This window comes from Numida meleagris, chromosome 1, assembly GCF_002078875.1.
Source record: "Numida meleagris isolate 19003 breed g44 Domestic line chromosome 1, NumMel1.0, whole genome shotgun sequence".
Taxonomy (NCBI): domain Eukaryota; kingdom Metazoa; phylum Chordata; class Aves; order Galliformes; family Numididae; genus Numida; species Numida meleagris.
In genome coordinates this window covers 7545372-7559726 of record NC_034409.1, presented here as the reverse complement: position 1 = coordinate 7559726, position 14355 = coordinate 7545372, and the positions used below count along the sequence as shown (strand labels likewise).

General features: G+C 46.0%; 2 protein-coding genes across 4 annotated transcripts in view; one reads left to right on the top strand and one right to left on the bottom strand.

Annotated features, from left to right (window-relative positions):
- Positions 1 to 8165, top strand: part of DMTF1 (cyclin D binding myb like transcription factor 1) — a 28516-nt gene extending 20351 nt beyond the window's left edge. For both annotated transcript variants that reach the window (XM_021384426.1, XM_021384427.1), the window contains 5 exons: positions 1263 to 1348; positions 2010 to 2168; positions 2835 to 3221; positions 5872 to 6019; positions 6848 to 8165. In XM_021384426.1, the coding sequence (XP_021240101.1) occupies positions 1263 to 1348; positions 2010 to 2168; positions 2835 to 3221; positions 5872 to 6019; positions 6848 to 6957 (890 nt within the window). In that variant the 3' untranslated portion in view covers positions 6958 to 8165. The remainder of the gene's footprint in view (positions 1 to 1262; positions 1349 to 2009; positions 2169 to 2834; positions 3222 to 5871; positions 6020 to 6847) is intronic.
- On the bottom strand, positions 8204 to 14355 carry TMEM243 (transmembrane protein 243). Of its 2 annotated transcripts, none has more exons than XM_021384428.1 (4): positions 12898 to 14355; positions 10904 to 10954; positions 10108 to 10212; positions 8204 to 8677 (listed from the first exon to the last, which is right to left on the bottom strand). In XM_021384428.1, the coding sequence occupies exons 1-4, from the start codon at positions 13156 to 13158 to the stop codon at positions 8555 to 8557; spliced, it is 540 nt and encodes a 179-aa protein (XP_021240103.1). In that variant the 5' UTR covers positions 13159 to 14355; the 3' UTR covers positions 8204 to 8554. The 2 variants fall into 2 exon arrangements, with proteins under 2 accessions (XP_021240103.1, XP_021240104.1); XM_021384429.1 differs by having other exon boundaries at positions 12851 to 13033.

Here is a 14355-nt window from a genome sequence, read left to right as displayed (position 1 = left end):
TACCCATCTTGGTCAAAGCTGCTGGGTTTTGAGCTAACTGGTATTCTGTATGGTTATTTCATGATGTCACTTGCCTCTGTGTCTTCTTAACAGTCTCCTCCCCATAGCAATCTGTTTTCTGGAAGAGTTTGTGCTTGTGTAGTCAAAGTGAATTTTTTATCATGTCTTTTCTGTCTGTTTCTCTACACCTTGAGAGCTAAACCCATTAGACAATTGTATCTGCATATGATGGAAGCCTCAGAGGTTTCAAAGGGGTAACTCCTATAAGCTTTTTGAATGTAACTGGCTAGGTAACAGGCCACACCTCACAGTTATCTGCTGCTGGATGCCAGGAAATCTGCAACAGGAAACCTTGAACCTGCCACTGCAGTAATAAAACTTTCAAAATCAGTGCTCCTGTCTTCTTAGCAACCAAAGTTAGTCTACTTTAAAAGCACAGACTCTGAGATGGTTACATTTTCAGTGCTTGTAGCGTTGTTGTCGTCATATCTTTTGCCCCGTAAGTATGGAATTATTGCATAATCCCGGACAAAGTATTAATATGTCTCCATCTTCCTGGAACTTCTGAGTTTTTCAAGAATAAGTTCTTAATTTTGGTTCTGGGCAAAGTTTTTGATACCTTTTAAAGCCTGGAGTGCTACTTGTTTAGACCTGGTGATCTTGAGATGTCTGACACATTAATTATATTTTATGCTTTTCATAGCTACTGTTAGCATGAATGGAAATCATTACATAAATACATACTTGTGATAAGAATGCTTACAGCTTTTTTACACTTCAGTCACAACACCCAAGATAAGCAAATACCTTGAGGAGTGCCTGGGGGTGTGTCATCAGTGGCTGACGTACTGTGGAGAGCAGAAAAAGTTAAAACCAAAAATAAACATTAAAATAAGTAATATAAAACATAATATTGCATCCGACAGTGGTTTAGAAAACAACACTTGATTCAAAAGATAGCATTACACCAGAACTCCTTATAAATTTCATACACATCACAAGTAATTAGATGATGTCGGGTTTACTATGCTTGATTTTATCACTGTGCATACTTTCTTTTGGTCCTTTGGAGCTTTCTTTACATGATATTGTATCTTAGGTACCAATTAGAGAGCCTTGTCATTAGGATTGCAGTCAGTTTTCTTTTTCATATTACTGGAATTAACAATTTTCTGCTGTGTAGCAATTATAGTGTGTAATGCTCTCTGCAGGGCTGCAGCATTTTGGTTTACACACCCTTTCTTCTCTTCTTCCTTTTGCAGCCTCAGCAGATTCCCCTGCTGCTACAGTTGACTCTGAGACAATAACACTAAACAGTGGAACTCTGCAGACCTTTGAGATCCTTCCAGTAAGTAAGAGAGATCTGGTGTTTGTTCCAGTGTTTTTTTTTTCTCTTCAGCACAGCTATTCCTGAGGCTGTGGAACTGGGCATTTTCAGAAACAGGAATCTCAGATGGAAAGAGGAATTTAACAGATGTAAAACTTCTGAAAGTTGTAAGCAAAGTGTATTTCCAAAGTTTTAATTTATTAGGGCTACGGAGTACAATGTGAATTACAGTTAAATGCTTTACATCTGTCTTGATGCTTTAATGCTATGAAGTTTTTCTTTATGCTTATGTTTTGTTGAAATCTGACGTAACAGGCAGAGGAAGCTCCCAGCAAGCAGAGATTCTCCTAGTTCCATTGTGCTGTGATTTATAGCACTTTTTGTCTCATTTCAGTGCTGGGAGTAAGCTGAATGCATTCACTTCCTACCTGCTGTTGTACAGTATGATACAGCCCTGCATGACTTCATATTTGTCTCAGTAGCCTAAGGCTGTAGATGAGGTTGTTTCTACTTCTTGAGTGCAGTGTATCGGTGCAGTAGGGATTGGGATTTTGAGTTAGTTTTTGGTTGTTTTTTTTTCAGGGGGCCTTACAGTTAGGCTTGTTTATGTAAGTAAGCATGCTCTGAGTGCTGCCCAGGAAGTCAGTGTGTTTGGGTATTAACCTTGTGTTGTCTCTTGTAGTCTTTCCATCTCCAGCCTACAGGAACACCAGGTACATACTTACTACAGACGAGCTCAAGCCAAGGCCTTCCTTTAACACTGACGACGAGTCCTACCATGACCCTAACAGCTGCTGCTGCTCCAGCCTCCCCAGAACAGATCATAGTTCATGCCTTATCTGTATGTATTCTGAGCGGTGAACTGACCGAAGCTTGGGCAGGGAGGGAAATTGAACAGTGCAGGCATCTTGTCTATATGTTAAATTTGTAAAGCAGTTCTTAAGTCATGACGGTGTCACTTTACTTAAAATACTGAAATGTGAACGTATCTTTTTGTATTGTTTTTTTAAGTCTTTTTATGTTGCTTGAAAATTTGGCTTAGATAGTTCTTAATGTGGCTGAATATGATGTCTCCATCTAGTGGTTTGTCCCAGCAAAAGAAAATACTAGAGCTTCCTGATATTCCATTTTTTCTAACAAGCAAATAGTTATGTTCACAAAACTTGTAGTGGGACTCCTGGTCTTTACTACAGAGAGGGAAAGAAAAGGAGTCTGAAAATTGAATAACAAATGTGGTGGAAAAGTCAGGAAAAGAAAAAAGCTCAAATCTTTTAAAAATCTGGGGCAATCCTCACCTGAGCAGTTGCATTTGTTTCATATTGTGTATGCAGTTTATACAGTTAATACAAGGTCAGCATGTGATCTGGGTTGACGTACTGTACATGGAGACCTCGAAATTACACTTAGTAATGGCATCTTTGAATTCTTTTTCTTCTGTTTGCTGAAAGATATGAAGATACCTGAGGGGTTTTTCTTTCCTCTTCTTTTTTACCAAATATGCTTACAGCCCGAGCACCTGTTAAATACAAGTGACAATGTCACAGTGCAGTGCCACACTCCAAGTGTCATCATCCGCACCGTTGCTGCCGAAGATATCTCCTCCTCTGTCACTCAGGCAGAACTTACTGTTGATTCAGACATTCAGGCAGCTGACCTGACGGGTCCTCCTGATACCCTGGAAACAAACAGCTTCCCAGATGATATCCATCAGTCCAAGCTGAGTGATGAAGAACATTCAGCCTACAATGAAGACGATGCCTCGAAATTCAGCAGCAGGAATAGTAGTGAACTGATGGATGGAGTTATGGTAAGAACTGAAGAGGAGATTTCTGATGCCAGCCTGAAGCAGGAAGAGGATTCTCACTCTGATTTACCCAGCACATACGTCACCGAGGTAATCTAGTGGATAATACCTGATATATTTTCCTGCTTCTATATTGAGAACGATTTCCTTGCATCTTTGACCTTTATGCTAGTCTATTCATATCAATCAGTGATTTAATGCATATTATAATTCTGAGAGCATTTTTTTTTTTGGATCCTCTATCATTAATATGTTATGAATGTGAAAGTGGTATGATTTAATTTGGAACTAGGGCTTAAATTTTACTTCGTCTTGGGCACTGAATACCTCCATAGCTGTGGAGTTGCTTCACCACTCAGGGTTCTTCAGAGTGGTGATTGTAGGAAGTAGTGATACTAGTGGCATGGAACAGCTGCCTGCATTGCCATTTGATGCTGCTGAAATCAGGCTGCTAATTGCTTGATGCATGTATTTTACAGGTAGGTCAACTGCTGAGCAAAGGAGGTGAGAGAGAGTTTTCAACTGTTGCTCTGTGAATCCAATAATGTATTTCTAGGTGCACCACTCACCTCAGTTTCCATTTTTTGAGGACTTCTATTAAACAGTGTACTCCAGTTAAGTATCTGTTAAATAGGAATGAGAAGCATTTAAACCATCATCTAAATCTGTTGCTTCCATTTCATTCAGCTCAAATACCTCTGATGCAAAAACAAATGTATCCAAATGATTTCAGGCATTTGGAGTGTTTATATTGGATTCCTCCATCTTTCACGTACTGAAACTACCACAGAGAATAAGGGAAGGAAAGTGGAAATATGAAAAAGAAGACAATGCTATTTAGTGGGTAGAAAATACCTCTTTCTTTAGAAGCTTGATTGGGTTAGGCAGTGGCAGACAATGAGTTGGATTCAAGTGCTGCCTCCTATTCTCCAAAACAGAAAGCTTTACAGTTGCTGTAATTCTGCTTTACATCCATCTTGAAAAATCCATTGTTTATATATTTGGACTTCGTTAGGGTTTGTCTTTGCAAAACTGAATAGGCATTGCATGTCCATTATGCTCTCAGTAAGAGGAGGATCTTTGTATTCCCCAACAGTCTGCTACTACATCCAAAGATGGGGATTATTCTTCTGTTTTCTTCTTTCTTGTCTCATAGTAGAAAGAGTTGTTATACAATTTGTTCTTCTGTATAATTCTTACTTGCTTTATCCTTCTAGTTAAATTCAAGTTTGTGTGTGCTTAAATTCCAGGAAACAGAGACTGTCTGTGGGTTTCTAAATGAAAAGCTGCTCTACAGAGACAAATCTAAATTATGCTTACTTTAAGCCTGTGTTATTCTTACGCACTTGCGAGCATTGTATTGTCACTGTGAGTATGGGCAGTGGGAAGTACCCAGTCACGCTGGGCAGTCGTGCTGAAGAGTTTTGTTATTTCTGACTGGGAAAGGTGCCCATTTGTCACAGTGGCATTTTCAGTTTTTTTCCACACCTCCTTTTCTCAGTTTTAAGCGTTGCCACATAGTGCTTTTCGTGGGTGGGTTTTCAGCTGTGTTCTTCGCAGAAACCTCCTTTTGCAGGTCAGGCACACTGTGCCTTGCAGAAATGAGTACGCATCTGGAGTGAGTTTAAGTCACTGAGCTGCAGCACAGGTAGTCAATTCCTCTTCAGCAGCGCCAGAGAAAAGAGTGTTTGGGAAGCTGCCTGTGTAAAAACATGATGGAAACCATATAGGGAAGCAAGTTTTCTGTAACAAACTGGAACTTGAAGATTTTCTTGAGCAGAAGGGGCTGTTACCTCTCACAGATATTTCCTGTACCTTCTGAAAATGGGGATAAATCCATGTATTTTCACTCTGCCAGCTGCATTTGCTATTGTTCCGCATCAGTAGTTCCTGAAGCTTGAATGAACCTTACGCATGTTGCACACACAAGCAGGAATTCAAATATCTGGTTATTCTGTCAGTATTAACTAGGATGTCTTTTCACTGCATGTGCAGAACAAGGAGTCCACCGGAGTGTGCTGTGACACTGAGCAAGCCAAGTGTGTTCCTTCCTTTTCAGTGCTAGCACTGCAAGAACCAGGAAAGAGGCAGCAACAGCAGCTGTGGGACTAGAAGAGGGTTGGGATATTGACAGCTTGTACCTGGAAGGAATGAGTGTGTTGCCAATTTTTTGATGCAGTGTGGTTCAACCAAAGAAGTTCTGAGCCACCCTTCTGTCAGTAACTTACAAAACAAGGCACAGCATTTAAAATTGGTCTTCTGAGCTGTGTGTCCATTAGTAAAAACTTGTCACAGAAGCAGGAGTTATAAGACTAAGTTATTAAGGTCAGGTAAAGCTGTCATGTTTGTGGAGTACTACAAAGATATTGCTTCAGTCTCTAAGAACATCTAGGTAGCAAGTAGAGGAAAGGGTTAATTATTCCTGTTAATAGACAGAATTTTTTACTTACATGGGAACATTTTATCACTACCGTGCCGTCTCTCATTTCTTCTCCCCATGTCCTTGATACTGTTCACAGCGTACAATTCCTCTTATCTCATTTTAAATGTCTATCCTAGGATGAAATGTACCCTACGAATGCTGAAGTAACTGGCTCAGATGTTGACGTTTCCACTTAACGAGATGAAATTCATCTGGGGAGTCTGTTGCTTCTTCTAGAGTATGACAGGCCAAAGCAAGTTGTTCTGTTCGTGCTACCGAGAATAACACCCGCGTGTCCTTTCCTTCTGTGTTTTGCAGGACCTGGGTTCTCCAACAATAGAAGAACAAGTTGATCAGCCTACAATAGACGATGAGACTGTGCTGATTGTTCCTTCTTCCCATGGTTTTATCCAGACATCAGATGATATAGACAGCGAATCAGTGTTGCCCCTGACTACTTTAACAGGTATGACAGTCCCTTTGTATAATAGATGCTGGAGCTAGGATCCATTAGTTTAGCACGTTTGAGTTCCTTTAAACAGTGCTTCATACATCCTTGCTTTCTCGAGAGTTGTTTTCCTTATCATTTCTATGAAACTTTAACCAAGTTGATTAGCTCACTTACATCAGTAGAAGTGGAAGAAAGTCTCACTTAACCTCATGGGAAGAGCGGTAGAACAGCAGCTGCTTCGTGACTTGCTGAGCTGTTTCCATTGTCCTTGAGCCTTGAATTAGTACACATAGGCTAATGAGTAACTCTGTTTAGTGTGCATTTCTTCCTGCCTGCTGATAGAATGAAATTGGTTTCTTACTGGAGAGAACAACGGAGACATCAGAAATGGAATTCACCACTTATTACCTCTCATGGTGAGAGGCTGGGCTGTTTGGGATGTTTGCACGGCACTCACCTGGAAGGGCTCAGTAGCTTGTGCCATGCTTTCCAATGCCAAGAGTCATCTCAGACTTGGAAACAGCATAGGTATATTCTCCCAGTGCTGCACCTAACAAATAATCCTTTCTGGAGGAAGGAAGGGTCTCCTTGCGTAGCCATCTGAGGGTCAGCCTTAGGCCTGATGCAGTAATACCTGGGGAATCCAAACCGGAGTCTCACTGGCTGCATCTGTATTAGTCATGGCTTCCCTTGGAACTAGGAATTGAGAACTAGTTTTGTTTAACGTTGCCTAAAATTGTTTCAAAGCTCAGACTGCACTTTCTGTCTCACGTGTATTTAACATGTTGTTATAATGGAACAGTGAATAATGAACGAGTTCTAATTTACGGTGTCTCTTGACAGATCCTATCCTACAGCATCATGGAGATGGGTCACACATTATTGGCTCATCACTAGGCAGTCCTGACTCAGAAGATTCAAAAGATGTTGAAGATCTAGTGAGCTGTCACTGAGAGAAGCAGTAATCATGTCCATTGTGTATTGACTGTGTTTGCATTGTGAAATTAGTTACAACTCCGTGCCACGTTTCCAAAGAAAGCAGTCAGTCCGTGTCTCTAAAAAGAAACTTAGTTTGAAATGACGACAGTGCACTTTTTCTGCTCAGGCCATTTACCTCATTTGTGAAGGGTTACAGAGCAGCCAATAGAAGCCTGATGTACTGCCACCCAGCCACGGTGTTCCAGTGTTTCCCTGTTGGCAGTGCTCAGTGCTAGGAGCCACGTGGTCACTTCTGATGTGACTTGTGCTGAACTGCACATCTCAAAAACTGGACAGAAGGCAACGACTGTGGACCGTAGCGTCTTAGTGCCGCAGCAAGAAATCGTTTGCACGTGTTTCATGAAGAATGGATGGTGATTTCTGCACCTACTGACTCTTGCAATACGTGGAGCAAGACTGTTACATTTCAGGAAGAAATGTGTTCCATCAGAGACTTCAGGGAGCATGGGCAGCATCATAAAGAAATGGTCTGTATTCCCATCTCATCTGGTTTATTAGTACATCTGCAGCATAGGACTTCAGGCAGACGCTCATGGGTTTGTTGGGTCTGCTTGTTCCTGAGTAGTCCGTTGCTGGCAACGGATAGTACTCAGAAAGATCACTTGTGGAATTTTTTTTTTTTTCTTCCTTCATCACTACATTAAGCTGAATAAAAAGGGAAGGCCTATGAGAAAGGGAAGCTACTAGTACCCACCAGCCTCTCCCTGAACTATTTTGAAGGTTGATGTGAGTAGGCTGGAACACTTGGTCTCGCTGTTTACATGACACTACCAGCCACCTCTAGAGGTGATTTATGCAGCAAATGAGTAGATGGAGGTTGGTGTGGAGGTGGCAGATTTTGGAGAAGTAGCTCTGTGAGAACTTGGGCATAGAGCCCTGAGGCAAAGGAAGCCAATTAATTCCTGCATTCAAGGATTGCAACAGACACTAGGCTGAACAGCAGCCTGTTAGCTAGGGACTGAGAGAAAAAGCTATAGAAACTAAAGACTCATGTATAAATTATTTTATTTATTTCTGTAATTAGCTCTTCATAATCAAGAGTTGGTCTTTTTCAGTCTGTGGTTTTGTTAATGTGAAAAATAAGTTGTAGTTTCAAATGGTTGCCTAGGGAACAGAAGTAATTGTATATTCAGTTTAAACAAAATAAAGAGTATTTGTCTTATGTAACTGTAAGATGCCATTTATTTATACTGCTACAGATCCTTGCAATGCTGCAGTTTATTTGTACAGTAATAAAAAATGCATTCTTTTTTTCCAAAATGAAAAAGCTTGTGCCATTCAGAAACATCAGTACAACTGGAATGTTCATTAAGTGCAACAGTAGCTCTTCAAAAAAAAGCAGAATGTCACATCTTATGGCAACAATTCTCCCAAACAAGAGGGACATTACATATACATTTACATGAAAATCATGTACTGATCTGTCCTTGCACAATCCACTTCTTTCCTCTCAGGCTAACTGTCCTCGTTTGTACATCTCAGGTAGAGCTGAGAGCTGAGCTGAGAGCAGTCTGATAGAGCAGCGTCATCGCTGGGTATTCCCAATGCCTGTCATTTACCCACTTCATGGAAGTACAGGTTGGCACAAATACATAACATGACGATAGAAAATAATATATAGTAAATTAGGCTCCTGAATTTAGGTTCCAGGTCTCCCTGTCGATACCAGTAGATCTAGAAGAAAAAATGAGTTTGTTTTAGTTAAAATTCCAGGTATTTCTTCCTAGGAAACTTTCTGTAGAAACTAAACTGGCGTCTTCTGGAGTTGGGTTAGTTTTGGTTTTTTTTGGTTTTTTTGTTTGAACAACCCAGCTTTGTCCAGCTTGAGAAAACTGAGTCCAGCAAATTTTCATAATTAAGATAGAGCATTTGTGTTTGCTTTGAATACTTGTGGAATATACAAACAAGAATTTGGCCAAAACAAAGCTGTCAGTGAAACCCAACGCTATGAAGACATGGGTCGTCTTGTCACCTTTCTTGAAGAGTTTTTGTTTTCACAGAATCATAGAGTTGTTTGAGTTGGAAGGGACACTTCAAGGCCATCTAGCCCAACCCCCCTGCAGTGAACATGGCACCCACAGCTCGATCACGTTGCTCAGAGCCCCATCCAGCCTGACCTTGGACGTCTCCTGGGATGGGGCACCCACCACCTCTCTGGGCAACTTTGTTCCAGTGTTTCACTGCCATTACTGTGAAAAACCTTCTCCTTACATCCAGTCTTTTTTCTTATATCCCGTCTTTTCTTGCTTGAGGAGTGTTTGGTTGTTGGTTTTTAGGCACTCCCAACTGTCTACAGCCAACTCAACGAAGACAAATGGAAGGTTTTGCCCTACACAATTTGCCTTGGAGTGACAACCAGCCACAGACCCAAGTATTTCAGTGTCCTTCCCTTCTTTTCCCTGCAGTGATACTACAGAAAATCTTGTGAATTACATGGGGATTTGCCTGCTGAATGACTCACAGGGAGATGCCTCCCAAAACTAGATGCTATTTTCAAGGCCATACAAATGCAGGCGGTCATCCGGGGCGAAATAACGTTGATTCGAGGAATAGCACAACCCATGTTGCTGCAGCGTAAGATTGCTGACATTGCAACGCCACAACTCATAAAAACAGCTGCCACCAAAGTTTCACAACAGTAATTACAGATCATGCCTGCACTCTTCCTCAAGCAGCTGCTAATTAGCAGGAGTACGCTCATTCCGCAAACAGAAAATAAAACTGGCAGTAAGCTGATTGCAAAAGGATAACTGGTCTTCAAGTTACCAAAAAATGAGGCCAACTGAAACGGGAGTTTTTTACTCATTCAGAGTTCAAAATGTAAGAGGAGAGGGAACTTGTAAGTGGCTGTCCCCATTCTGCTCCTCTTTCCTTTGCAGGAGGAGGAACTGGGCAGTGCGAAAAGTCAACTGGAAACGCATCGCAGTTGTGCAGCGTGACCTGGAGCTGGCCCTGGAAAAGGTGCACGAGCAAGATCTCCCATGAGAACAGTGAGATCCCACCAGTCTCTCAGGAGTGTAAGAAAGAAAAAGGCACCACGTAATCAGCTTTTATTCAGTTCCACCCAGACACACACGGAAGCATGCAGTCGATGAGGTACTTACAAGTATGCCGGCAGAAATGCAACACAAGAAGATGCAGATAGCAAAAAATATATTCACAGGTTTTGGAGGTAGTTGTGGGAAGACAAAAGCACTGATCAGAGTGACCTGTAAGGAGGAAAACACAGACGAACACTTTGATCTCTCCAACCTTCAGCTCTGCCAAGATGAAAGGTTCTCCACGTTGGCCGAGCACCACAGCTGCCTGTCCGTTTCTCATTGACCCTTGTCAACCCGGAGACCGTCAGCCTCACCAGGGTGAGATGTCAACTCCAAGGGAGCCAGCAGGCACGGGAGCACGCGTGGACCACGCATGGAAGCCAACCTTCCCAACAGGCACCTTGATGGATTCCCCCTGGCCCATCCCTGTCTCCTGCCACAGAGCACAGAGCCAAAACTCTGTGGTGGTGGTTGGTTTGCCTTGAAAGTGTGGGGAAGGCACAGATTGAGACCTAGTGACTTCTTTGAAAAAACTTGTATATATCTACACATAGAGGGATATAAAAAGAAGACAACCAAATCTCCTGGGTTAAGCCCTCCACACCTTGGCATGGCACAGATATAAGCTCACATCCTCGTCAGCTGGGGTTGCTTCAGTACAATCAGCCCTATAATGTCATGCTGGCAAAAGTTCAGAAAGCTGTGCAGCAAGCAGGCCGCAGGCATCTGAGGGACACTTTCACTCGAAAACTCAAGGATGGGTTTTCTAGGGGGATAACCAGCACTGGCTGAAGGGAGGCATCTGGTTTTCACCTGATCGCCTACAGGAGACACGAAACCCAGGTTGTAGGATACTTACTACAAGCAGCAAGGACGTCAGGCCGCCAACAATGAGATTGATGATCCTGTCCTAAAGAGGAGAGAGGAGAATTACACACACACACACACACCAAAAAGCACATAAACCAGGCCAAGAGCGCTGAATCGGTGAGCATTCTGTTATCAAAAAATGCCTGTTTTAGCCCCCAGTGTCTGAGAGTGACAGCATGACCATAGAATTGTTTGAGTTGGAAGGGACCCTTAAAGGCCATCTAGTCCAACCCCCTGCAGTGAACAGGGACATCCACAGCTAGGTCGGGTTGCTCTGAGCCCCGTCCAGCCTGACCTTGAGTGACTCAGGTTGGAGAGGGGAAACAGAACCTGCGTTCAGGCACCAGCAGCAGAACGCTTTGCCACATGGCACCGCTCCCTGTGGGTCAGGGTTTCCCGTGAGTGCTGAAATTTTCCAAGCAGGCCGCAGGCAGAACAAGGTATTTCAGGTTACAGAGATTAGAGGCACTGATCCTGAAATCCCGGGCTTGGCAGAGCAGCGAGAGGCTGTGTCCCCCGCAGCCACTTCAGCTCCGGGCAGCTTAGCACAGCAAAAAGGTTAAAAATACACAAGCAGAGGCCGAGACGGCTAAAGGGGATTGGAGATGATGGAGCCTTTCACCTCCAGGCCATGTCCCAGAGCACAGACCGGGGCAGTGATGGGCGGCTTCCAACAAGCAGCACCACGCGCTGCCCTGGGGAGACTTTCCTCCAGGACCTGCATCACTTTATTATTAGAGTTGTACATCCACGCCACGAGCACGTGGGCTGCTCGGAGCTCAGCGGGAAGACTGCCTGTGCCGGCACAGCCTGCACGTGGGGACTGATTTGTGATGGGGATGCCCCATCCCTGGAGGTGCTCAAGGCCAGGCTGGATGAGGCCCTGGGCAGCCTGAGCTGGTGGGGGGCACCCAGCCCATGGCCGGAGCTGCAGCTGGGTGGGGTTTAAGGTCCCTTCCAACCCAAGCCATTCTATGATTCTATGACCTGCAGGCATGACGGAAGAGCCGTTTTCACATCTCACATCAGCAGCTCCAGATGGCCAGCAGTTCTCCCAGCACGACTCCAGCCTACCGCAGCCATAGGGGACACCTCAGTCTACAGCCAGGTGACACTGCATGGAACTGCAGACACTGTGACCCTACGCGCTGCAGGAACCGAGCTCGCCTCCTCTGACCACATGCCTGCAGCAAGACCTGGGGACAGGACGCCCGCTGTGCCCTCACTGGCTCCTCATCACCACCCTGTGCTGCTCAGCCTCCTTACTGCCTTCTGCTCCCCCCCGCGGCAATTAGTGCCCACTCAGCTATATTGAAACGTTCCCACCACGACGCATCGTGAGCAGCTTCCACTTTTAACTTCGTCCTCCAGAAATCCCACACCTGTGACGCTTTGCCCATTGTCACATTGCCGCTTCGTTTTGCATTGAGCCCTACCCAGCGCTGCAGCCACAGGAACGGCAGCAGAATCTCCATCTCCCCGTACTGATAACCTCTGTATGGCCGCACCTCGGGGCTGCCCCCAGCACCCCAAAGCCCTTTCTGCAGACCTCCATGCTCTTTGATCCCCCGCCATCTCAGCTCCGAGCCCACCACAGCACGGCAGCACCACACTTGTAGAATATCTCAGGTTGAAAGGACCCATTAAGCCCAACTCCTGGTTCCTCGGAACCAGCCAAGATCCAAACCCTGTGTCTGAGAGCGTTGGCCAAACTCTCCTTGAACTCTGGCATGCGGGGCCGTGCCCACTGCCCTGGGCAGCCTGTTCCATGCCCTGTGGGGCAGAGCCTTTCCCTGACCCCCCCTGCCCCTCCACTGACACAGCTCCGTGCCGTTCCCTTGGGTCCCATCATTGTCACCGTCCCATGGCCAAGGCCACCTCCCCGCTCTGTCCCCATCCCCCATCCTTACAGCAGATCAAGGCACCCACCACCCACCCCAAATTCCCCACCAGCCCCATCCGTGCCCTGGTGCTCCTCCAAACCCGCTCCCATCTTGAGGCACAGCTCAGCTCTGTCTCGGAGCACTCCCAGCTCCGGACCCCTCCAGCATTTGTTCCTAAGCAACCCTGGGAATTCCCAAGGCACCATTCATTGCCAGCACAGAGATCCTTTGTCCAGCGCTGCCACGGATACGTAGACCTCTGCCTGTCCCACGCCGCAGGTTTCCAAAAACCAAACCGCTGCGGCCACAGCAGACGGGCACGGGGCGATGCGCAGGATGCCGGATCAGCAACGGAGCACATGAACTCAAATCAATGCCCGGTGTTTTTTACTGACTGCTCCCCACCGCACGCGGAGCAGCAACAGGAGAGAGATGGGAAGTCTGGGAACAAAGGCTTGCCTGGGGATGGAGAATTCTGCCCCATCCCTGGATGTGCTCAAGGCCGTGCGGGATGGGCCCTGGGCAGCATGAGCTGCTGGGGGGCACCCAGCCCAGGGCTTGGAGCTGGCTGGGCTCTGAGGTCCCGTCCAACCCCAGCCGTTCTTTGGCTCTACGACTCAGTGATGAATTTGGGGTTTGCCTGTCTGGAAGGAGCCCTGCCCGGCCGGTCCCACTGCCAGCACCCGGCGGCATCGCTGTGTCCCAGTGCTGCCGGGCCGTGCCCATTATTAACTTCCCAAACTCCCAGCCCAGGACCGGCCACCAGCACCCCATGCGGGTCCCCTGGCCCGTTCATCCTGCCCCACGCATCCCACTGTCCTCCCCATGCCCCACACCATTACCTTCCCCCCTCACCCCCCAGTCTGGCCGGTATCGCTTGATGACGGTCAGACCCCTTCGTGCTCTCTTCCAACTGTGATGACTCTACACGTGTTTTCCTACAGGCCATGCTCCCGCAGCACTGCCAAGAACTCGGGCAGGTGGGACGAGCTCCTCGTACACGCTCCCGTGAATCACCCCCTGTGATCTGTGCTCTGATTTTCAGGTGGTGCCGCATGGAGCGATGAGCCCTGAGGGTCCCTTCCAGTTCGGGATATTCCATGTACTGGGATTTCAGCCTCCCCGCGGGTTTGGGGGAGGCGATGGGGAAGTCTGGGCTCTTGGGGGGGAGCCTGGGGTCTCCTTTATGTTTGGGAGTGGCCTTGCTATGGGGATCGACGCAGACATCAGTTTCCAGGCTGGGTTTTGCTGGGTGCTATCTGAGCAGCACATTTTTGCTCGCAGGGACTCCTCAGGAGAGAGCATACGTTGGCTTTGCCATCCTGCAAATTCAGAGGGTGTTGTTTTCCTCTCAGGACCTGGCGGTGTCTTTCTGTTTTCCTTCCTTTTGCGGGCAGCTCCGCAGTCGCTCCTCTGCTTTCTGCCGCTGTCCCGGGGGCGCGGGGGGAGATAACTCCTCCTTATCTGGGGCTGTTTTTCTCTGCGGGACGTCATTATTCGGGGTGCTTCACCGCTGCATTTTCACGGGGTTTATTTTTCTGTTGCTTTTTTTTTTTGT